The 25,782-nt window shown below is 36.9% G+C and overlaps 1 protein-coding gene across 12 annotated transcripts in view; it reads left to right on the plus strand.

The window, feature by feature from the left end:
* Positions 1 to 21,928, plus strand: part of LOC117343182 (serine/threonine-protein phosphatase 6 regulatory ankyrin repeat subunit A-like) — a 43,617-nt gene extending 21,689 nt beyond the window's left edge. For 3 of the 12 annotated variants that reach the window (XM_033905519.1, XM_033905518.1, XM_033905520.1), the window contains exons 17-28: positions 263 to 350; positions 1,069 to 1,186; positions 2,211 to 2,351; positions 4,509 to 4,575; positions 6,702 to 6,789; positions 7,195 to 7,278; positions 7,544 to 7,689; positions 8,378 to 8,457; positions 9,001 to 9,083; positions 9,549 to 9,640; positions 14,264 to 14,401; positions 15,285 to 21,928. In XM_033905519.1, the coding sequence (XP_033761410.1) occupies positions 263 to 350; positions 1,069 to 1,186; positions 2,211 to 2,351; positions 4,509 to 4,575; positions 6,702 to 6,789; positions 7,195 to 7,278; positions 7,544 to 7,689; positions 8,378 to 8,457; positions 9,001 to 9,083; positions 9,549 to 9,640; positions 14,264 to 14,401; positions 15,285 to 15,403 (1,244 nt within the window). In that variant the 3' untranslated portion in view covers positions 15,404 to 21,928. Of the gene's footprint in view, positions 1 to 262; positions 351 to 1,068; positions 1,187 to 2,210; positions 2,352 to 4,508; positions 4,576 to 6,701; positions 6,790 to 7,194; positions 7,279 to 7,543; positions 7,690 to 8,377; positions 8,458 to 9,000; positions 9,084 to 9,548; positions 9,641 to 14,263; positions 14,431 to 15,284 lie in introns of all 12 variants that reach the window. The other 9 variants (XR_004536000.1, XR_004535997.1, XR_004535998.1 and 6 more) reach the window with 9 other exon arrangements.
* Positions 21,929 to 25,782: the final 3,854 nt, after the last annotated feature.

A 25,782-nucleotide genomic window follows, 5' to 3' on the forward strand; every position in this document is an offset into this window, starting at 1 on the left:
TTGGGCTCTCCTGTCGGGAGGAAATAAATGACTTGAAAATAAGGGAGATTTTGTCTCACGCCGGGAGGTATGGCATGTATGCTTAATAGGAACTCTCCTAATATATATTAATAGGATTATAAAAATTTTAAAGATTTAAGTATAAATAGAGAAGAACAATGAAATGTATTCAGTGGAAAATGAGATGACAAATGGAATGGATGACTTTATGCTTTGAACAACTGAAGGATAGAACTTGACGATGCAATTTTTATTTCTCCAGCATGTAATGGTCACACAGAATGTCTACGACTTCTCATGGAAACAGCAGAGGACAACAATATCGTAGATTGTATAGACTCTTATGACAGGTATAGTAAACAATTAATTAATTAATTAATTAATAGACACTTCCGTTTTTGTAGTGGCATAGATTCAAATTAACAAATGATTGATAGACCCTTCCATTTTGGGTATTAAATAGTATTTAAGACTGTAATGAGAATTTTGTGCAAAATATTTTAATGATAGACACATCCATTTCTGTAGTGATTTCTACAGTATTTTTTGAGAGCTAAAATGAATCGGAAATGCTGAAGTAATGAAATGAGATTTCCTTTCCTATTATTAGATACACTTACTTAGATTTAACTTAATGCATGTGTGCAAGTGTTCAGTATCAATACTGAGTTCAGTATTTTGGAAATATTTTCCACAATAGATATTTCTATTTCAAATTGTGGCAAAACCAGTATTTCAAGAATCTGACTCTTTCATTACATGCTTTTGGACATAACTGATACATTTTAGAACATACTAACTTTTATATTTTTTTATAATACTATATAATACTATGATCAAGCATTTTCTTGGGCTTAGTTACTGAATATACTATGTAGAATACCTCAAATTTTACAATTTGAATTCTACAGATTTTACCATTTGTTGAAATTATGAATGAAGATTGAATTGTCATATTTTGGACTAACATTTTCTGTTACCAATAATACAGCTTAACTTAATAGTTCATTTCACAATTACATATCTGTTATACCTAAATTTATGAAGCTTGTCGGTTTTCTCTTGTAGAACACCACTCATGATGGCTGTAGCCAATGGTCATGTGGACACTGTATTATACCTCATAGCTAACGGTGCCTTTGTTAATAGTAAAGATAATCAGGGTCGGACAGCTCTACACAGAGGGGTAAGTACACAGCTATTGTTATTACTAATTGAGACATTGTTCTTGTATGTAAACTTTGTAATAAATGTGTACACTGAGAGGTTCATAGCAGTGTAACTATTAATGTATATGTTTTAGTGTTGATGTAAATTTTGTGTATTTTTCACCAAATAAATTCCTTTTATTTATGATTATACTTACTACAATTATATTGTTTCTCTTAATATCTGTTATCTACTTTACTGATTTATTTTGATGAGCTCTAATTTTAGTACATTATAAAATTTCAGAAGATTTTGCACAATTTTTCAATTATTATAAACACAGTTTCCTGATAGGAGCTGATTGGAAACTATCAGGCTATCCTCCATTGGATCAGTGTACGAAATTTGCTACATTGTGAGGCCATGACTTGGAGCAGATTAAAAATATCTGGCTGACAGCCAGATAGTCACTGATCAGCTCCCATCATGGCCTCACGATGTGGCAAATTTGTTACGTCCCAATGGCTAATACCCTGTGATAGGCAATTCATATTCAAAAATGTACAGAATCACATCAAAGTGTACAAAAGGTGGGATTTCCCCCTTTATTTTGGAACTGTGTTTAAAATAATAAAAAATGTCCAAAATCTTCTTAAATTTGATAATGCGCTAATACACAGTGATATGTTTTGAATGTTTTCATTCCCCTTCACTATCTTGATCTCATTTGGAAAAAAAATTATTTCCTGATTCGATATGAACTCGGACATGTTTGATGCTTGTTGAATTTCCAATGTGCTCCGTTGTTACCACCCAAACTCTCATTTGAGATTGCGACTTAACCTAATTTGACCTAGATTTGTATGGCGGGTCAATGAAGTAGAAGATGCTTACTCTTCTGGAACACCTGGTCTTATTCTCCTTGTAATCTTTAATTTTGTTTATATTTTGCCCTTTATTAATCAATTTTGAGTTTCATTATTATGTTTGCATTCTTTATTGTTTTCCTAACCTTGGATTGTTACAAACATGTAGTGATAGGCGGAGTTTCTGTTTTACAGGCGGCCAATGGTCATGGAGAGTGTGTGGATGCTTTGCTCCACAACGGGGCCGACATCTCCATACAAGACCAGTGTGGTAGGACCCCACTACACCTTGCTGCCGCATGTGGCCAAGTGGGGCAGCTTGGGTCACTCATGTTGGTCAGTAAACATATTGACAGGAACATTGAAATATGATATATATATAAAATTTGTGAAAATATCACTTGCCTCAGCTTGGAATTTCACAACATTTACAATTATTTGCTTATTTCAGAAATAGGATTTGAATGTTTAAAGATATTATCAATAGTCACCTATTTCAGTTACTGCTAAAGGATCATAAAATTTTGAAAAGTGCTAATTGATCTTTAGAAAGAATTATCTAAAGTGTAGAGTAATTCCTACAGTAGTGTGAAGATTTACATAGATCATTATCACAAGCTGTATTTGTTGGTAGATGTAACATATATAGATCATTATCACAAGCTGTAATTGTTGGTAGATGTAGCATATATAGATCATTATCACAAGCTGTAATTGTTGGTAGATGTAGCATATATAGATCATTATCACAAGCTGTATTGTTGGTAGATGTAACATATATAGATCATTATCACAAGCTGTATTTGTTGGTAGATGTAACATATATAGATCATTATCACAAGCTGTATTTGTTGGTAGATGTAACATATATAGATCATTATCACAAGCTGTATTTGTTGGTAGATGTAACATATATAGATCATTATCACAAGCTGTATTTGTTGGTAGATGTAACATATATAGATCATTATCACAAGCTGTATTTGTTGGTAGATGTAACATATATAGATCATTATCACAAGCTGTATTTGTTGGTAGATGTAACATATATAGATCATTATCACAAGCTGTATTTGTTGGTAGATGTAACATATATAGATCATTATCACAAGCTGTATTTGTTGGTAGATGTAACATATATAGATCATTATCACAAGCTGTATTTGTTGGTAGATGTAACATATATAGATCATTATCACAAGCTGTAATTGTTGGTAGATGTAACATATATAGATCATTATCACAAGCTGTATTTGTTGGTAGATGTAACATATATAGATCATTATCACAAGCTGTAATTGTTGGTGGATGTAACATATATAGATCATTATCACAAGCTGTATTTGTTGGTAGATGTAACATATATAGATCATTATCACAAGCTGTAATTGTTGGTAGATGTAACATATATAGATCATTATCACAAGCTGTATTTGTTGGTAGATGTAACATATATAGATCATTATCACAAGCTGTATTTGTTGGTAGATGTAACATATATAGATCATTATCACAAGCTGTATTTGTTGGTAGATGTAACATATATAGATCATTATCACAAGCTGTATTTGTTGGTAGATGTAACATATATAGATCATTATCACAAGCTGTATTTGTTGGTAGATGTAACATATATAGATCATTATCACAAGCTGTATTTGTTGGTAGATGTAACATATATAGATCATTATCACAAGCTGTATTTGTTGATAGATGTAACATATATAGATCATTATCACAAGCTGTATTTGTTGGTAGATGTAACATATATAGATCATTATCACAAGCTGTAATTGTTGGTGGATGTAACATATATAGATCATTATCACAAACTGTATTTGTTGGTAGATGTAACATATATAGATCATTATCACAAGCTGTATTTGTTGGTAGATGTAGCATATATAGATCATTATCACAAGCTGTATTTGTTGGTAGATGTAGCATATATAGATCATTATCACAAGCTGTATTTGTTGGTAGATGTAACATATATAGATCATTATCACAAGCTGTATTTGTTGGTAGATGTAACATATATAGATCATTATCACAAGCTGTATTTGTTGGTAGATGTAACATATATAGATCATTATCACAAGCTGTATTTGTTGGTAGATGTAACATATATAGATCATTATCACAAGCTGTATTTGTTGGTAGATGTAACATATATAGATCATTATCACAAGCTGTATTTGTTGGTAGATGTAGCATATATAGATCATTATCACAAGCTGTATTTGTTGGTAGATGTAACATATATAGATCATTATCACAAGCTGTATTTGTTGGTAGATGTAACATATATAGATCATTATCACAAGCTGTATTTGTTGGTAGATGTAACATATATAGATCATTATCACAAGCTGTATTTGTTGGTAGATGTAACATATATAGATCATTATCACAAGCTGTATTTGTTCGTAGATGTAACATAGACCATTTATTTGTTGTTAGATGTAACATAGATCATTTATTTGTTCGTAGATGGGACCAGTAGACCAGTTAGAAGATGCCAAAGCTTTTACTCCACTTCACTTGGCTTGTTATAATGGTAAGTACACATTGTACTTATCGTAAACAGACATCTTAAACATGTTAGACAAATGTGAAAATTTGTTGTCGTGAAAGGTATTAAATTCTTGACTAAAGTGGAAAATCTTAAATCTTGACTGAAGTAAGTATATTTTTGTATTCTAAAATAACTTGTTGAGCAATTATTGTAAAAAAGAGACAGTTTACAAAGGATTCCAAAGTCCCAGTTGGTGCCAAGTCAAGTTTTCCTGATAAGGAAGAGATTTTTGACAGACAGTTCTGGTTATGATAGTTATTTCTTCATTAGATTTCTTTATTTTAATCACTCCTATGCCATTTCCAACACTGACTTTATTGACACACTGTCATATCCAACACATTGCTAGTGGTTAGTTTTATCAATACTGTTTTATGTGTTGTTAGGTCATCTGACCCAAAGGGTCAGGATGACCTATAGTCATCGTGCTTCGTCCGTCGTCGTCCGCCGTGCGCCGTCCGCCGTGCGCCGTCCGTAAACTTTTTCTTTCAAAACGCTACTCCTCCTTAACGCTTGGGTGGATTACTTCCAAATTTGGTTTGAAGCATCATTGGGGGAGGGCAATCATATTTTATATAAATGAGGCTGGTCTGACCCATGGGGCCAGAAGGGCGGGGCCCCAAAAAGGGAACTTAGGTGAATATTGCTATAAAATCCTACTCCTCCTTTACCCTTGGGTGGATTACAACTAAATTTGGTGTGAAACATCATTGGGGGAGGGCGGTCATATTTTATATAAATGAAGTTGGTGTGACCCCTGGGGCCTGAGGGGCGGGGCCCCAAAAGGGGAACTTTGATGAAATTTTGCTATAAAATCCTACTCCTCCTTAACCCTGTAGTGGATTTCAACCAGATATGTTGTGAAACATCATTTGGGGAGGGCGGTCATATTTTATATAAATGAGGCTAGTGTGACCCCTGGGGCCTGAGGGGTGGGGCCCCAAATGGGGAACTTTGATGAAATTTTGCTATAAAATCCTACTCCTCCTTAACCCTTTAGTAGATTTCAACAAGATATGTTGTGAAACATCATTGGGGGAGGGTGGTCATATTTTATATAAATGAGGCTGGTGTGAGCCCTGGGGCCAGAGTGACGGGCCCAAAAAAGGGAACTTTGATGAAATTTTGCTATAAAATCCTACTCGTCCTTAACCCTTTGGTGGATTTCAACCAGATATTGTGTGAAACATCATTGGTGGAGGGTGGTCATATTTTATATAAATGAGGCTGGTGTGGCCCCTGGGGCCAGAGGGGCGGGGCCCCAAAAGGGGAACTTTGATGAAATTTTGCTATAAAATCCTACTCCTCCTAACACCCATAGTGAATTATTACCAAATTTGGTGTGAAACATCATTGGAGGAGGACAATCATATTTTATATAAATGAGGCTGGTTTGACCCCTAGGGCGAGAGGGGCGGGGCCCCAAAAGGGGAACTTTGGTGAATTTTTGCTATAAATCCTACTTCTCTCTAACCCTTGGGTGGATTAATACGAAATATGGTGTGAAACATCCTTTGGGAAGGGTGGTCATATTTTATATAAACGAGGCTAGTGTGACCCCTGGGGCCTGAGGGGCAGGGCCCCAAAAGGGGAACTTTGGTGAATATTTGCTGTTAAATCCTAATCCTCCCTAACCTTTTGGTGGATTACAACCAAATTTGATGTGAAACATAAGGTGACGGCAATCATATTTTTTAATGAGACAGGTTTGACCCCTGGGGAAAAAAAGATGGGGCAAAAGGAGCGCTTAGGTTAAACATTTCTTAAAAATGCAATTCCTCCTTAATGCCTGAATTGATTACAACCATATTTAGTATGAAACATCATTGGGGAAAGGCAATCCTAATTGATATAAATGAGTCTTGTCTGACCCATTGGGACAGAGGGGCATGCCCCAAAAATGGGAACTTGGCTAAAATTTTGCTTTATGATGCTGCTCTTCCTGGACAAGCTAAATGGATAAAAACCAAATTTGATCTAAAACATAACTGGCTGCGATAAATAATTTATGGTAATAATGCTGGATTGGGGTGTGTGTCCCTGCTGTAAGTGTAAGTGTTTGTCAGATGACCGTTAAGGCCCATGGGCCTCTTGTTTTACTGTTTCAGGTCATGACAGCTGTGTGGAAGTTATGTTAGAAGATGAAATTCATAAAAAATTTACAGGGAACCCATTCTCCCCCTTACATTGTGCTGTGTAAGTCAATCTGGTCTCCTTTGTACTGTCTAGTGATAAATACATTTGTATAATTATTTATTATATTGTCTGCTGTTCAAATAAAGTTAATAATCCTCTTTTGATAATTGCATATAACTGAGGATTTTTACTCCATATTATTTACTAATCTGGAAAAGTTTAGGTTTATCAAGCAGGAACTACTGAAAGCAGTGATTTCATTAAAACAATACCTCATAATATTGATTCATTTTCTCCACCATGGATAGAATTTCTTTTATTTTCTGAAATTGTTCTGAAGTATACGTATTTTAAATATAATTTTTGAAATAGCACAATGTGTTTTAACCTGTGTTTTTTGTTTGCATGATAAATAGAAATTTTATAATAGAACCACATGTTTTAACCTGTGTTTTCTGTTTACAGGATAAATGGAAATGATACTTGTACTGAGCTATTAATAGATACATTAGGAAATTCTATAGTAAATTTACAAGATTCAAAGGGCAGGTAAGTTTTATTCCGGTGCCACCTGTTGATTAATTGGACACCAGCTGCTTTGAAAATACCAAAATATTTGAAAAAATACATCAAGACTCTAAATAAACTTTCACTTTTTAAAATCATGATTAAAATTTTAATTTATTTTATAATCAACTCTCAGTCCCTACATTTTATCTATATTCAACTTCAAGTTCCATCTTTGACTATGGTATAACCATTTTACTGTAATTCTCTCTGTAGATATATTTATGTGTGGTTGATCATATTACAGGACCCCACAACATGCAGCAGCATTTAGTGACCAGTGCGAGTCTATGCAACTCCTCCTCACCCACGGCGCCAATGTTAACCACTGTGATAGTACGGGCAGGTGTCCAGTCATGCTGGCCGCCTATAATGGCCATATAGGAGCCGTAGGTAAGTTCAAGGTCCTTCAAGTGTTCTGTCTTAGAAGCTGTAAGGTCAAGGTCATACAGGTGTCAAGTATTTAGAGCTGTAGGTATAGATCAAGGTCCTAGTGTTCAGTTTTAGGAAACGTAGGTAGGGTCAAGGTCATATAGTAATCCGGTCTTATGGGCTGTAGATAAGGTCAAGGTCATAAAGGTTTCTTATCATAGGAGTCATTGGTAAGGTCAAGGTCTTACTGGTGCTTAGTCATGCTTGCCACCCGCAACGGCCGTATAGAAGCCTTAAGTAAGGTTATTTTGGTGTCTGGTTACTGCGTACAACAGCCTTTTAGGAACTGTACCCAAGTTCAAGTGTGAAGTTGAGTCTGGTAACTTAGCTACAAGATAACAGCCACCATTACACATTACAATGTTGTTATTTTTTACCAGTATCTTATTGTACCATTGTAAACTTTTGACCTCTGAATTCCTGATAATCCTATGATATATAGCTTTACATCAACACATCTGTTTTAGTTATTGTACCGCCATGAAATGTTACCCATGTCTGTCCTGATGTGATATAACTAGAACTGCTGATGTGATCCTCACCAAACTATGTTTCAGGGTGTCAAGTGGCACTGGGGGCATTTATGTCTTACAGACATTTTCTAATTTACTTCATCATGTATATAGATGTGTCAAATTCTACATTTCAGATTTATTATTAGAAAATGGAGCAGATCTGAATTATTGTGACAAAGACAAAAACACAGCTTTACATTATGCTTGTATGAATGTAAGTACATTGTAAATATGCTCCTCCTTGGCTTTGAATTGAAAGAAATTTCATATACAATTTTTGTCTTGTCTGTGACAAAAAGTCATAAAAGCAACACTTACTATAATACATTGTACTACAGTATCTTTCTTTGTGGCTAGTATCATTAACATTTCACTTTGAAGTTAAGATTTGGTTCTCTGTAAGTATAACTCAATTTTTACCCATTTTTGCTTGATATGTAGTTTGATTATATAGTGGACATCGAATACATGTATTATTTGCAGAATATCTTCCTGATTCTATGGCCTCTGAAACTTTGTAATGCTGAGAAGCTAGTCTTTGATTTTGTTGCCATATAAGATCATCAGAGTACATGTTTTGGGTATATTCGATGGTAAGCACCAGGGATTGCTTTTCAGTTAAACATCAATATACATGTAAGTTGTAAAATAGTGTCCAAGAATTTCTTATCAATATAAGTTGTAAAATAGTGTCCAATAATTTCTTATCAATATAAGTTGTAAAATAGTGTCCAATAATTTCTCTGATTATTTCCAGGGCCATGAGAGTGTATCTTTATTACTACTGGATAAGATTACAGATTATGCAACAATTAATATGGCCAATAATGAATTAAAAACGTAAGTATTTAACTGTTGTTGATATTGATTGAGGTCATTTTAGTCTGATATTGATTTACTGTAATTGTTCATGTGTAAACAATAATTACAATAACAGGCGTCCATTAGGTTGTTTTTCAGTCATGCATATTATGAAAATAAGAATTGCCATGTTTAACATATTTGATAAGTTTTTAACAGATTGGAATATTATTGAACATGTAATTAATGGAACCTTTACCTAATTTTAATTTGTTTGTAGTATTGTTAGAAGAATCTTCCTAGAGGATAATTTCAAAAGAAAAAAATTTAAAATGATATTTGATGAAGGTTATCCATAGTTGCATGTTGCTTTTGCATACTAGTTAAAAGTTTTGTGGGGATGTTGAGCGATTTAATTTTGATGAGAATCAATCTTCAAATAATTTATCGAATGTAACCTATTTACATGATGTTAAGTTTACCTGTTTAAATGATGTGTTTTAGCCCACTACACATAGCGGCTAAGTATGGCCTCGTCCCAGTTGTCCACAGCCTCATTGAGAAGGGAGCCAGTGTTTTCTCTCTGGATGAGAATGGTAAGTTCACAAGATTCAGTTTATCTACCGCGATGTCTGTCATCGGAGTAATTTTTGGACAAAAACTCTCTTTGAAATGCATGGATGGTATGAACATCACAGGACTCTTTAATGCTAAATTCTTTCTTTAAATCAAGACAATTACAAATATTGCATACATTATATACAGCTATGTAAATTAGGTATATTTCTCTTGTGTTCTTTGAATGTTGAATGCAAAAAGTTCGTTCTGATTTTTGTTTTTAGTCAAAATTATGATAAATAAACACATGTAGCCTCTCTTAATATTCTATTTTGCAATATCATGTTCTTCTTTGTTTTCTGTTATGCTTATGTTTGTATGTTTAACCTTTTAATGTAAATTGATTTCTTCTCTTTTTGTCCAAGTACAGCATGTCAGAGTAATCTCCCCTTTTCTTGGTTTATTTCAAATTCTTTTAACGTGTATTGATGTTAACCGCTATCATCTGATGGTGGGCTATTCATTGTGCCCTTTGTCTGTTATCAGTCAGTGCATTCTTTCGTCCTCCATCCGTCCGTAAATAGTCATTGTTGTCACAATTTCTTTAGAAGTACTTAAAGAAACTTTTTCAAACTTCACGTGTAGATTTTTCTTGGTCCCTTGTTGTGCCTGTTCAATTTTGTGTCTGATCACGAAAACAAAATGGTATGCAGCCCATCATCTTAAATTTTGACGTTTAAAGTTTGTTAGCGCTATTTCTGTGGAACATACAGGAGAAATCTTTTTGGAACTTAGCATTTAGGTTCCCCATGATCCCTGGTGGTGTAAAACAAGATGGCCGACATCCAGCCATCGACATCCAGCCATCTTGGATTTTCACGATTGAAGTTTGTTATCACTGTTTCTTGAGAAGTAATTTAATTGTTCCCCTCGGTCCCTTGTACTCATTTAATTTCTGATTGGGAAATCAAAATGTCCGACAGTAGGCCATCTTGGATTTTGACAATGGAAGATTGTTATCACTGTTTCTTGAGAATTCTTAAACTTGATTTGAAGGTTCTCACTTTGACACCGATCCAAAAACAAAATGGCTCATATCAACCTTAGATATAAGTTGAAGTTTGTTATCGCTACTTCTCAGAATGTTCTTGATTGATCTTTCTCAGATTACTTATGTAGGCCCCCCTGTTTCTAATTGTTTTAAAGAAAGAGAGGAAAGATAAGTTTTACATCACCAAGATCCCTCTGAAATTTCTTCTTAAATTAGAAAGTGGCATATTGTTTCGACCATCTATTTCTAATCTTTATCGGACAAATATTGAAGACGAACTCTCCCCAGGGTGATAATAATTTTTATTGAGTGTTTTATAATTATTATACCATTGATGAAGTGATTCTATAAAAAACGACTCCACCTTAAGTTGGGAACTAATATCATATTGTTATTTTATTTTGGATGGTAGAATATCTTTTTGTCTTGACGTTTTGTAGTCCTGCTCCTTAGATAAACACACACAAACACATACACAGTTTTAGTAAGCCTGCATGCATGTTCCAAATGGGAGACCTTTGTCAATTAAAAGAAAACGTCTATAATAAATGGAGAAATCCTCTTGTGTTATGACCCCCACACTGGTTAGATACCCTAAAACCTCGATAATAAGCAGCGGCCTATTTTCTATTTTTGGTAAGGAATCCCAGGCTTATTTTCAAAGCCGTCTTAATTTTCGAAGTCATTTATCCTGTAAGGCGAGTAAGGCTTATTAACGAGACCGTCTCTTACTTTCGAAACCTTTCATTGATGAAAAAAATTATCGATTAATTTATTAAACAAGTACATGGACATATTTGGTGATATATATGTATGCACAGCAAATAGGGTTTCATTTATATATAAAAAAAAAGGTAAAATAATAAAGTTGGCTTATTTTCGAGATATGTTTCACTGCAAGTAATCCAAGGCTTAGTTTCGAGTATGGCCTATTTTCAAAGCCGGCATTTTTTCAAGTTACGTTTGACTGCAAGAAATCCAAGGCCTACTTTCAAGACCAGCTCATTTTCGATTCAGGCTTATTATCGAGATTTTAGGGTATCTATAGTAAAATCCTCTATGTTATGACCCCCACACTGGTTAGATATCTATAGTAAAATCCTCTATATGTTATGACCCCCACACTGGTTAGATATCTATAGTAAAATCCTCTGTGTTATGACCCCCACACTGGTTAGATATCTATAGTAAAATCCTCTGTGTTATGACCCCCACACTGGTTAGATATCTATAGTAAAATCCTCTATGTTATGACCCCCACACTGGCTAGATATGTATAGTAAAATCCTCTGTGTTATGGCCCCCACACTGGTTAGGTATCTATAGTAAAATCCTCTGTGTTATGACCTCCCCCAATGGTTAGGTATCTACAGTAAAATCCTCTGTGTTATGACCCCCACACTGGTTAGGTATCTATAGTAAAATCCTCTGTGTTATAACCCCCACACTGGTTAGGTATCTATAGTAAAATCCTCTGTGTTATGACCCCCACACTGGTTAGGTATCTATAGTAAAATCCTCTGTGTTATGACCCCCACACTGGTTAGGTATCTATAGTAAAATCCTCTGTGTTATGACCCCCACACTAGTTAGATATCTATAGTAAAATCCTCTGTTATGACCCCCCACACTGGTTAGGTATCTATAGTAAAATCCTCTGTTATAACCCCCCACACTGGTTAGGTATCTATAGTAAAATCCTCTGTGTTATGACCCCCCACACTGGTTAGGTATCTATAGTAAAATCCTCTGTGTTATGACCCCCACACTGGTAAGGTATCTATAGTTAAATCCTCTGTGTTATGACCCCCCACACTGGTTAGGTATCTATAGTAAAATCCTCTGTGTTATAACCCACACACTGGTTAGGTATCTAGTAAAATCCTCTGTGTTATAACCCCCACACTGGTTAGATATCTACAGTAAAATCCTCTATGTTATGACCCCAACACAGGTTAGATATCTATAGTAAAATCCTCTGTGTTATGACCCCCACACTGGTTAGGTATCTACAGTAAAATCCTCTGTGTAATTACCCCCACACTGGTTAGATATCTATAGTAAATTCCTCTGTTATGACCCCAACACTGGTTAGATATCTATAGTAAAATCCTCTGTGTAATTACCCCCACACTGGTTAGATATCTATAGTAAAATCCTCTGTTATGACCCCCACACTGGTTAGATATCTATAGTAAAATCCTCTGTGTTATGACCCCCACACTGGTTAGGTATCTATAGTAAAATCCTCTGTTATGACCCCCCACACTGGTTAGGTATCTATAGTAAAATCCTCTGTGTTAGGACCCCCACACTGGTTAGATATCTATAGTAAAATCCTCTGTGTTATGACCCCCCACACTGGTTAGATATCTATAGTAAAATCCTCTGTGTTATAACCCCCACACTGGTTAGATATCTATAGTAAAATCCTCTGTGTTATGACCCCCCACACTGGTTAGGTATCTGTAGTAAAATCCTCTATGTTATGACCCCCCACACTGGTTAGATATCTATAGTAAAATCCTCTGTGTTATGACCCCCACACTGGTTAGGTATCTATAGTAAAATCCTCTGTGTTATGACCCCCCACACTGGTTAGGTATCTATAGTAAAATCCTCTGTGTTATGACCCCCACACTGGTTAGGTATCTACAGTAAAATCCTCTGTGTTATGACCCCCCACACTGGTTAGGTATCTATAGTAAAATCCTCTGTGTTATGACCCCCCACACTGGTTAGATATCTATAGTAAAATCCTCTGTGTTATGACCCCCCACACTGATTAGGTATCTATAGTAAAATCCTCTGTGTTATAACCCCCACACTGGTTAGGTATATAGGTAGAGGACTCTGTGTTATAACCCACACACTGGTTAGATATCTATAGTAAAATCCTCTATGTTATAACCCCCCACACTGGTTAGGTATCTATAGTAAAATCCTCTGTGTTATGACCCCCACACTGGTTAGGTATATAGGTAGAGGACTCTGTGTTATAACCCCCCACACTGGTTAGGTATCTATAGTAAAATCCTCTGTGTTATAACCCCCACACTGGTTAGATATCTATAGTAAAATCCTCTGTGTTATAACCCCCACACTGGTTAGGTATCTATAGTAAAATCCTCTGTGTTATGACCCCCCACACTGATTAGGTATCTATAGTAAAATCCTCTGTGTTATAACCCCCCACACTGGTTAGGTATATAGGTAGAGGACTCTGTGTTATAACCCCCACACTGGTTAGATATCTATAGTAAAATCCTCTGTGTTATGACCCCCCACACTGATTAGGTATCTATAGTAAAATCCTCTGTGTTATGACCCCCTCACTGGTTAGGTATCTATAGTAAAATCCTCTGTGTTATGACCCCCCACACTGGTTAGGTATATAGGTAGAGGACTCTGTGTTATAACCCCCCACACTGGTTAGATATCTATAGTAAAATCCTCTGTGTTATAACCCCCACACTGGTTAGATATCTATAGTAAAATCCTCTGTGTTATAACCCCCCACACTGGTTAGGTATCTAGGTAGAGGACTCTGACATGCTGTATGTGACGTCTGTATTGCTATGTCTCTCCTGCATCTGCGTCTTCCTTGCAGGCCACTCCCCTGCCCTGGCATGTGCCCCTAACAACAGGGTGGCTGACAGTCTAACTATCATCCTAGCACATATGATTCCTCAAACCCCAAACAGTACTATACAGCGTTCCAAGCTCGACAACACTCCCTCAGGATTTGGTGAGTTGGGCGAGTGTACATACACATAGGTAAAAAGTTACCAAAGTTATAGCTAAGTCAACAATCAAAACACTTAGGGACAGATAGTGATACACACAGATATATATATAACAAAATTTACCTCTGATCTGCCTCACAGATACTACACACAGGTGAGTTCAGCATTTCTTAAACAGTTTATTTTAATTATTATAAGTTTACTTAGATTATCAAAGGTAATTGAATTCTGCGTGTAAATAAGATATGCATTTTAGAAAACATGTAACACAGTTCTCATTTTGTGAACAGAATGCTTATGCCTGAGATACTTTTTTGGCAAAGTGAAAGATTGTTAACTGTCATCTTCGATTGAATTAACAGTTTATTTACAGTTATGGAAAGGGTCATACTATCATGTCAAATAAACATGATTAAATGTCATGCTTAGGTGTTGACAGTACACTGGTGTCAGACTTGGGTAAAATTATGTTACCTAAACACGGAAAGTATTTTATAAAGACAGATGACAGGAATGATGAAATTCTGTAATTTTTCTCTTGGATAAGCACAGTTATCTAATCACCAATAATGTGAAAATAATCTCTTAGGCTAAGTATTAATAGTCCATGTAAATGTTTGTGACTATGAATAACTGTTGTTATTTATCTTCAGTTTAGCTTTGTCTGTATATGGGTATCAATAAGTGTATATATGTTCTGTTAACGAGCTATAATGGTTCCAGGTCAAATCCTCTTCATAGCTTTTGCTTGATATCATCATTTCTCAAGCCTTTGATAAAGGACAATAACAATATTTATGGCAGCTTCAAACTGCTTGGATTAATTTAAGATGCTGTTATAAGATTTTGCCAATATGCATAATAACCTTTGACCTGTGTTACCAGGAGCAACCCGTACCTTGGAGACCCCAGACAATACTGGATCAGGAAGTCCAGGAGGCAGCGTCCAGGATGTCAAGGAACACTCGGGCTCGTATCAAAGTTCGGACTCAGAATTCTATTGAACAAATTTATTCTCATCCTGCCAATAACATGACTCTGCCAACACTGTGACTAACTGCCACCAATCCGGTTCAGACAGCTGACGTTTCGTGTGGTTTAGCCCAGACCTTAATGTCAAAGTTATAGTCGGTGTTATATCAGTATTACTGTCAAAGGTATCCCCACCAGTACAAAGGTTATATTGCCTGTACGTAATTGTCTGAAAAAGTGTGAGACAGAAATTGGTTGATTTTATTATTGGTACCACATGAGATGGTATGAAGATTAAAACCATGACAGTTGTACTGGTACGTTCCTACAACTCATAGAGGTAGGTCAGGCTTTCCTACAGCCCATAGAGGTAGGTCTGGCTTTCCTACAGCCCATAGAGGTAGGTCAGTCTTTCCTACAGCCCATAGAGGTAGGTCAGTCTTTCCTTCCATCCATACAGGTAGGTCAGTCTTTCCTATCACCCATAGAGGTAGGTCAGTCTTTCCTACAGCTCATAGAGGTAGGTCAGTCTTTCCTTCCATCCATACAGGTAGGTCAGTCTTTCCTTCCATCCATAGAGGTAGGTCAGTCTTTTCTACCATCCATAGACTATTTTTTATTAGAGGTAGGTCAGTCTTTCCTACCACCCATACAGGTAGGTCAGTCTTTCCTACCACCCATAAAGGTAGGTCAGTCTTTCTTACAACCAAAAGAAGTAGGTCAGTCTTTCCTATCACCTATAGAGGAAGGTCGGTCTTTCCTACCACCCATAGAGGTAGGTCAGTCTTTGCTACTACCCATAGAGGTAGGTCAGTCTTTGCTACCACCCGTAGAGGTAGGTCAGTCTTTGCTACCACCCATACAGGTAGGTCAGTCTTTCCTACCACCATTAAATGTAGGTAAATGTAAGCCAGTAAATGAATTGAGTTCTTCCAAAGTTGCCTGCAGGGAACAAAGGCTTTATGTGGACCAGTTGTCCTGTAGTTCCATGTGGGACGGACATTTCCGGATATCTCATCCAGATAATTTGTAATGTGAGGAAGGTCATTTTTTTTACTAATCACATTTTTTGTCATTGTTGAACTTGTGGATTTTTCTCTGTTGAATTAGTTTGAGTTGTTTTTTATTCTGTAATGACTTACTATTGCTTTCCTCTGGTGTATAAGATTGGGGAAGATTTGATCAATTTGTTCTTGGTTAATTCATTGTCACAATGTTGCTTTCCTATGATTAAACTCACAACCTGATAAAATTAACAAGGTAACATTTTATGACATTAATATTTATAATTTCAAGATGAAAATGATCCACGTCAAGAAATATCTCCTTAGTTCTGATTGGACGTTGGTTTTTAGGATAGCACTTGATAATTAGGCATTATGACCTTAAAATGGCATTTCTAAGAGTTGAGAGCTATAATCTACCTGCCAATTCAAGTCACATCATTTTCATTTATTTATTTTGTGCTGTTCAGATTCATCAGATTGTTCTCAGGAACTACAAAATAATTCATATGTGATAAATTGTTTGCTGACTGGTAAACGTAATTGATACACTGAACATTTTAAAAGAAAAAAATATATACATTGCATGTATATCAATTTTCTTCTGATGAAAACAAAATCATTGAATTTTTTAAGTGAACAAGTAACGTTACATCTGTTTATTTTTAATGCTTTCTAATAGGAGTTGAAACAGAGGAATTTGACATTATCATTTTGATTGAAAAGGAGCTTAGAATAAATGTTTGCTGTAATAAGTTATGAATATTATGTATAGAATTTCTTTATTATTGTAAGATGTTTCAAAGTTATTATACTTATTTATGATTAATCAAAATAATTTGTGTAGATTTAGCTATCTCTGTATCCACTATACCTCCCAATACAAGTGTATTTAATTTGTCTGGCCATTGAAAAAGTGTTGTACAAGTGTTTTCAATCAAATTTGTTTTAACTTGAGGTGTGAGAGTAATATGACCAAGTATTAGACTAATTGCTGGACTAACATCTACAATAATCTTTATGTGACGCTGGGTGATGGACGACACTAAATCCTGATAGTTATAATATAAAGATTTTGTATGTAATCTACAATACTGTGACTATATGTAAGGCTATCTATCTACGCTATGGAGACAGTCTATTCACCAGAGCTGATTCTGTTGTAGGTCCAATCATTTAAAAGTAACAAGAGTTGCTCAGAAAAACATTAGTCAAAACATTAAATCCTGACAACTTGACAGTTGCATTTGTACATTATGCATGCAGTATTCTGAGTGTTTTTCAGCATTTCGTCTAACACATAAAGTAATGAATTTGAACTTGATCCAATAATTCCCAGAAGTTTATGAAACTTTCATGTGAACTTCTGGTAATTATTGGACCAAGTTCAAATTGAAAGGAGAATGTGTATGTTTCAGCGAGATCTGTACTATAGTCTGAGCCATATTAATTCACACAAAAAAAGAAGGATTTTGTAATTTAGATAGTCATACACCTTTTATAGCACAGAAACGAGTGCTAAAATATCTGGCTTTCCTGTGATTTATAGAGAAACTATATCGTACAAAAGTTGTTTTTATCGGGTAATGTGATATACTACTAATCAGAAGGATTTACTAATAGTGGTATATAAAATCTAATAAAATTATGTACAAGTAGTTTACAATTTGATGGTTATTTGAAAGTGTTGATTTGATTTGTTTTCGTGTCTTAGGTTGTTTTCTTAAAACTTTTTTCTTGAAGGTTTTAAAGATTTGTTTTTGATCTAGTACAGTTAGAGTGAAAACTTAGTCTACTTTAATTGACAGCTATTGTTATGCAGGTCTGTATTCTGACAATTTCTCAAAAGGTCTTCTGTATGTCTTTTTAGTCTGTAATGAATCAAATGGAGTATTATTGGCTGTAGATCACATCACCAGTTACGTAAATCATTTTAAAACAACATTACTAGATACTCTGTTTTAAGATAAATAGGGTCGCATTAAATTTTGACTTTCGTTCTTTGTTATTTTGATTATTTATTTCTAGTTTGTGCATCAAATTTTACATTATTAAACTGTTAGACTAATAGTTTCACTGAAGTGTGCTGGTAATTGTTGCTGATGTTGTGTGCTTCAGCCCGAGGGCAGAATTAGCTTACTGTTAAAACCCAGCATTGATTCAAGTTTGTTGCGTATTAAGTTTATTGAATGTTTGGTGTTTAATGACAGTCTGAAAACATCTCTAGTGTTTAAAGCTGGTTTTCTGTTAGGTAAGTATTTTGGACATTCTGAACTACCTCAGCTTTTAGTTGATGTTAATATGTTAATAAAGAGTAGGCCACTCTATACATGTCTGAAACCTAAACTTTTAGTTGTATTGCTAGAACTGAAATTCTGAATATTCCATTAGATATTGCTGTGATTTAATGGTACGGAGTCTGCCTATCGGTTTGACATTTAAACAGATTTTGTAGAGTAACTAATTGACATTTAAGCAATGAGTTTACTAAGGACTCGTCTTTAACAAAGACTACTGTTGCTCTACAAATATTTCAATTTGACATTCTTCCTGTCCACATTTCTCTTCATATCTTTTGATGTGTGCATCACATTTGACGTGACATATAAAGACTAGGTGAGTTTATGTGTGGTAGTGTGTGATGATTAGTTGTGGATACATGGGCTTATATGTGTCTAAAGAACAAATTACAATTACTATTATTTCAGTAGATAAATGGATTTTAATTGATGTGTATGTGCAGACTCGGTTCATCATTTGACACCATTTTGAATTGACTATAGGAATATGAATAATACCTAATGTCTAGTTTTCAAAATTCCACCAAGTTCCTCATTTGACACAATTTTGACCTTACTCTATGTCAATAAATCATAACCAATGTTTAGTTTTCAAAAAGTCTTCCCAAGTTCCTCATTTGACACAATTTTGACATTACTGTATGTCGACAAATCATACCCAATGTCTAGTTTTCAAAATTCCATCAAATTCCTCATTTCACACAATTTTGACCTTCCCGAGGATAACAAATCATACCCAATGTCTAGTTTTCAAAAAGTCCTCCCATTTGACACCATTTTGACCTTGTTGTATTTACAAAATTCATACCCAAAGTCTAGTTTTCAAAAAATTCCACCAAGTCTTTGACACCATTTTGACGTTGCTGAGGGTAAATGAATCTCATGCCCGATATCGCTGATTGTATGTCTTCGGGTCTCAACCTGATGAATCAGTATTTCCTTATAAATATGTTATGTTGGTCAATTCAGCATGACTTGCTCAGGCAGCAGTGGTACTGGTATATGGGTGTTTCTCCTATTATCTATTTGATATTATTAGAAGGTATGGAGTACAGGACCAATATAAAGCTTTACCAGGATATCACTTCGACCACCTTGTGTATACCATGTATTCAAAGTATATTCAGTTTATATTGTTTTAACGCCTCTACGGTGGAGGACTTCTGTGTGGAAATTATTTTTTTCTGCAGATTTTTTTTTGTTTTTTTTTGTTAATTAAACATATTTTCAACATTATTATTAATGAGATTTCGTTGTAATGCAAGGGATGCAGGTGTATTTGTTTCCGTTTTGTGAAATCTTGTTGTTGGGATTTTTTTTAATACAGGACATCTCCATTTTCTGTTTGAAGTCCCTCTCGAGCTCAAATTAATGGATTAATGGGTTTGTTTTATATTTTAGTTGTAAAATCACTATAAAACTATATTTATAGGCAAAAGGTTGATACAGGTTATATACAGGCTTTCCTTTGTTTTTTTAGGTGATATGACAATACATGTGTGTGAAAGTCGGTTCAGTTTAATATATATTGATATATGTGGTAAATAGGGAATTATTTTTAGCTTGGGTTCCCCCTAACTTATGTATTGTAATCAGAAGTGCCAATATTCCTCTACTAATTACCAAATATCTCCTGTCTCATTGTATCACTTTTGGTTGGCATGAAATGCTGCATGGCTGGAAGTATTAAATACTATAATATACCCGGTATATCTCATTAATCTAGACCGTATCACGTGATTTCTGGAGAAGAAATACTTGTTAGAGGTCGTTCCATACATCAGCTTTCAATCTGTACTAACTCGGATCTCAATATTATGTCATTCTAGTTTTGCTTAAAGTGAAGTAAAACTTTTGCGTTAGATTATATTTGGAAAAATTAGGTCCCAAATTGGATTAATTGGACACAGAAAATATTTCTGAGATTTAATTTAAACAAATGCTACATTACAACCTACTAACAGTTAAAGATGTTCCTGGTCATTGTAAGGTTGAAGCATTTGAGGTCCATCCTCGTTCATTGTCTAAAATTTATACCAGATTTACAGTTAGATTTTATATCAGTTTTATTCCATGGTCATTTTTTCTGATATCGTCAAGTTTATCGTACAGTTTCTGTTTCAGTCGTAATTGTGAGCGAGGTATAGTTATAAATACTGTTGAAGATAGTAATTTATGGTCACAAATTTGAAATGTATTAGTCGTTATAGACACCAACTGATCAGCTTTATAGATAACTCGGTAAAAAAGACTGTTTTTTCCCGTCCTTTGTCTGATTTGTGTAAACTCCTATTTTTTATGTAATGCTTTATTATCAGAATGAAATGAATCGCTTACATTTCTTCGTAAGGAAATGGACACTCAGTATTTGTATGCTATAAATATAACACAATTTGGTGGAAAGTGTCATCACATGGTCTGAAGGCCTGGGTTGAGTCTGCCGCGGTGCAACATCCGTCTTCTACACAACATATAACTGAGGTGTTTAGATGATACATATGGCTCGGATGAAACTAAATTAACTGAGACGTCCCAGTGTTAGGACTTTAAACAAACTGTTGGTATTTAAATATGTATTGAGTTTCTGTTTATCAGATGAGCGGATTAGTCCTAGGGATATTTTTATTGAAGGAATATAATGATATCATTTGATATAATATTAATTAATAATGTTATATATATACCGGTATAATTAACTATTTGTGTTGGCCAACAAGACTTCCAAGAGTTTTAGTTAGTTTAAACAAGGGACCTGTACTGTAGACTAGAGAGCTAACACTCCGCTGTGGATAGAAGAATGCAAAAATGTTGAAGAACTTTTTAAAATACTTCTTAATATCTTTCTAAGACTCTAATTTTAGTCTGTCTCGAAATTTCATGCTGCAAAATAAACCAGGATAGAAAATAGTTTGTGTGAAAATTTTAATTGAATTTCTATTTAATTTATGATATTTCTTTTAAAGTGTTTGGGATGTTGGAATTCTAGGAACCACAGGAATCTCATTGCTCAGAGCTGCGGAGGGTGGGTTTGATAAACATGTGGTTAGCTATGAGTCGATGTCACGGCTGAGTGTTAAAGTCTCTGTTGGTAATATTGTTATGTATAGTATAATACAGTCTAATATCGTTATGGAGCGAGTTGTATGTAGTGAGTATCCAGAGAAAAAATGAATTTTTTTTTCATAAATAATTCTAGAAATTGTATATTTCTATATCATGTGTTTAAGACCAGTAAAATGGTTGAAATGTAAAACTGTTTTGTTTTCTTTAAGACAGAAAGTTGCATACCAAGTACAGAGACAGAACACAGTAGATTTTTTTCTGCATGCATTTGTTCACTTCAAATTTAAAAAATTCAATCAATAGGTAATTACTCATGAGGTGAGGTAATGATTTCAACCTTAAAATGTTCCCATGATTTTTATCAACCTCTCGAAACCACGCATTCTTGGTTTTTCCTTTAATAAGCAATTTGCAATCTGGAAACGACAATGTAACTATTGCGAAATCAACATATCACCATGCATACCATGCAGGTTAGTAATAAATGTTCCCGCTTTTTAGCTGTATGCAAAGATCGAGGACTGATGATGGTGAGTCTATAATGCCCTTAATTTCAAGACCATGGCCAATTAAGTTTTTGTTATTGAAAGACAACAAATCGATATATCTGTGTGAAACTGAAGGAATTTGTAAGGTCACTGTTACCTGTTCGAATGATCTCTACAATATAACCAGTCTCGCATGAAAATAAGTCTGCCAAGAGAGAGAGGCTTAGTTTGTTATTTCACAGCTGTTTCGTAATCATGATATGGCCAAAAGATCAATCTGAAAAACAAAAGTAAATGTTAAAGTTATCTATTATTCGTCAGATACCTATCTTTTACTAAATCCGTGTTTAAGGTGTTAATCGCCTTCGTTTCTATTCTACAAAACATTGAGACTGTCGGTGGCGGATGGGAGCTCTGCTGGAGGTTTTTTTTCAGTCCCGGAGCCGGATTCCCCAGGGGTTACGTTCAATGTCGCTACCATCCTCCATACCCCAGAGGTTACGTTCAATGTCGCTACCATCCTCGATTCCCCAGGGGTTACGTTCAATGTCGCTACCATCCTCCATACCCCAGGGGTTACGTTCAATGTCGCTACCATCCTCCATACCCCAGAGGTTACGTTCAATGTCGCTACCATCCTCCATACCCCAGAGGTTACGTTCAATGTCGCTACCATCCTCCATACCCAAGGGGTTACGTTCAATGTCGCTACCATCCTCCATACCCAAGGGGTTACGTTCAATGTCGCTACCATACCAGAGGTTACGTTCAATGTCGCTACCATCCTCCATACCCAGGGGTTACGTTCAATGTCGCTACCATCCTCCATACCCAAGGGGTTACGTTCAATGTCGCTACCATCCTCCATACCCCAGGGGTTACGTTCAATGTCGCTACCATCCTCCATACCCCAGAGGTTACGTTCAATGTCGCTACCATCCTCCATACCCCAGAGGGTTACGTTCAATGTCGCTACCATCCTCCATACCCCAGGGGTTACGTTCAATGTCGCTACCATCCTCCATACCCAGGGGTTACGTTCAATGTCGCTACCATCCTCCATACCCCAGAGGTTACGTTCAATGTCGCTACCATCCTCCATACCCCAGAGGTTACGTTCAATGTCGCTACCATCCTCCATACCCCAGGGGTTACGGTCAATGTCGCTACCATCCTCCATACCCAAGGGGTTACGTTCAATGTCGCTACCATCCTCCATACCCAAGGGGTTACGTTCAATGTCGCTACCATCCTCCATACCCCAGAGGTTACGTTCAATGTCGCTACCATCCTCCATACCCCAGAGGTTACGTTCAATGTCGCTACCATCCTCCATACCCAAGGGGTTACGTTCAATGTCGCTACCATCCTCCATACCCAAGGGGTTACGTTCAATGTCGCTACCATCCTCCATACCCAAGGGGTTACGTTCAATGTCGCTACCATCCTCCATACCCCAGAGGTTACGTTCAATGTCGCTACCATCCTCCATACCCCAGAGGTTACGTTCAATGTCGCTACCATCCTCCATACCCCAGAGGTTACGTTCAATGTCGCTACCATCCTCCATACCCAAGGGGTTACGTTCAATGTCGCTACCATCCTCCATACCCCAGGGGTTACGTTCAATGTCGCTACCATCCTCCATACCCCAGGGGTTACGTTCAATGTCGCTACCATCCTCCATACCCAAGGGGTTACGTTCAATGTCGCTACCATCCTCCATACCCCAGAGGTTACGTTCAATGTCGCTACCATCCTCCATACCCCAGAGGTTACGTTCAATGTCGCTACCATCCTCCATACCCCAGGAGGTTACGTTCAATGTCGCTACCATCCTCCATACCCCAGAGGTTACGTTCAATGTCGCTACCATCCTCCATACCCCAGAGGTTACGTTCAATGTCGCTACCATCCTCCATACCCCAGGGGTTACGTTCAATGTCGCTACCATCCTCCATACCCCAGGGGTTACGGTCAATGTCGCTACCATCCTCCCATACCCCAAGGGGTTACGTTCAATGTCGCTACCATCCTCCATACCCAAGGGGTTACGTTCAATGTCGCTACCATCCTCCCATACCCCAGAGGTTTACGTTCAATGTCGCTACCATCCTCCATACCCCAGAGGGTTACGTTCAATGTCGCTACCATCCTCCATATCCCCAGGGGTTACGTTCAATGTCGCTACCATCCTCCATACCCAGAGGGTTACGTTCAATGTCGCTACCATCCTCCATACCCCAGGGGTTACGTTCAATGTCGCTACCATCCTCCATACCCCAAGGGGTTACGTTCAATGTCGCTACAATCCTCCATACCCCAGGGGTTACGTTTCAATGTCGCTACATCCTCCATACCCCAGGGGTTACGTTCAATGTCGCTACCATCCTCCATACCCCAGAGGTTACGTTCAATGTCGCTACCATCCTCCATACCCCAGAGGTTACGTTCAATGTCGCTACCATCCTCCATACCCCAGGGTTACGTTCAATGTCGCTACCATCCTCCATACCCCAGGGGTTACGTTCAATGTCGCTACCATCCTCCATACCCCAGGGGTTACGTTCAATGTCGCTACCATCCTCCATACCCCAGGGGTTACGTTCAATGTCGCTACCATCCTCCATACCCAGGGGTTACGTTCAATGTCGCTACCATCCTCCCATACCCCAGAGGTTACGTTCAATGTCGCTACCATCCTCCATACCCCAGGGGTTACGTTCAATGTCGCTACCATCCTCCATACCCCAGAGGTTACGTTCAATGTCGCTACCATCCTCCATACCCCAGAGGTTACGTTCAATGTCGCTACCATCCTCCATACCCCAGGGGTTACGTTCAATGTCGCTACCATCCTCCATACCCAAGGGGTTACGTTCAATGTCGCTACCATCCTCCATACCCCAGGGGTTACGTTCAATGTCGCTACCATCCTCCATACCCAAGGGGTTACGTTCAATGTCGCTACCATCCTCCATACCCCAGAGGGTTACGTTCAATGTCGCTACCATCCTCCATACCCCAGAGGTTACGTTCAATGTCGCTACCATCCTCCATACCCCAGGGGTTACGTTCAATGTCGCTACCATCCTCCATACCCCAGAGGTTACGTTCAATGTCGCTACCATCCTCCATACCCCAGAGGTTACGTTCAATGTCGCTACCATCCTCCATACCCAGGGGTTACGTTCAATGTCGCTACCATCCTCCATACCCCAGGGGTTACGTTCAATGTCGCTACCATCCTCCATACCCAAGGGGTTACGTTCAATGTCGCTACCATCCTCCATACCCAAGGGTTACGTTCAATGTCGCTACCATCCTCCATACCCCAGAGGTTACGTTCAATGTCGCTACCATCCTCCATACCCCAGAGGTTACGTTCAATGTCGCTACCATCCTCCATACCCCAGAGGTTACGTTCAATGTCGCTACCATCCTCCATACCCAAGGGGTTACGTTCAATGTCGCTACCATCCTCCATACCCAAGGGGTTACGTTCAATGTCGCTACCATCCTCCATACCCCAGAGGGTTACGTTCAATGTCGCTAC

Source organism: Pecten maximus, chromosome 15, assembly GCF_902652985.1.
Source record: "Pecten maximus chromosome 15, xPecMax1.1, whole genome shotgun sequence".
NCBI lineage: Eukaryota > Metazoa > Mollusca > Bivalvia > Pectinida > Pectinidae > Pecten > Pecten maximus.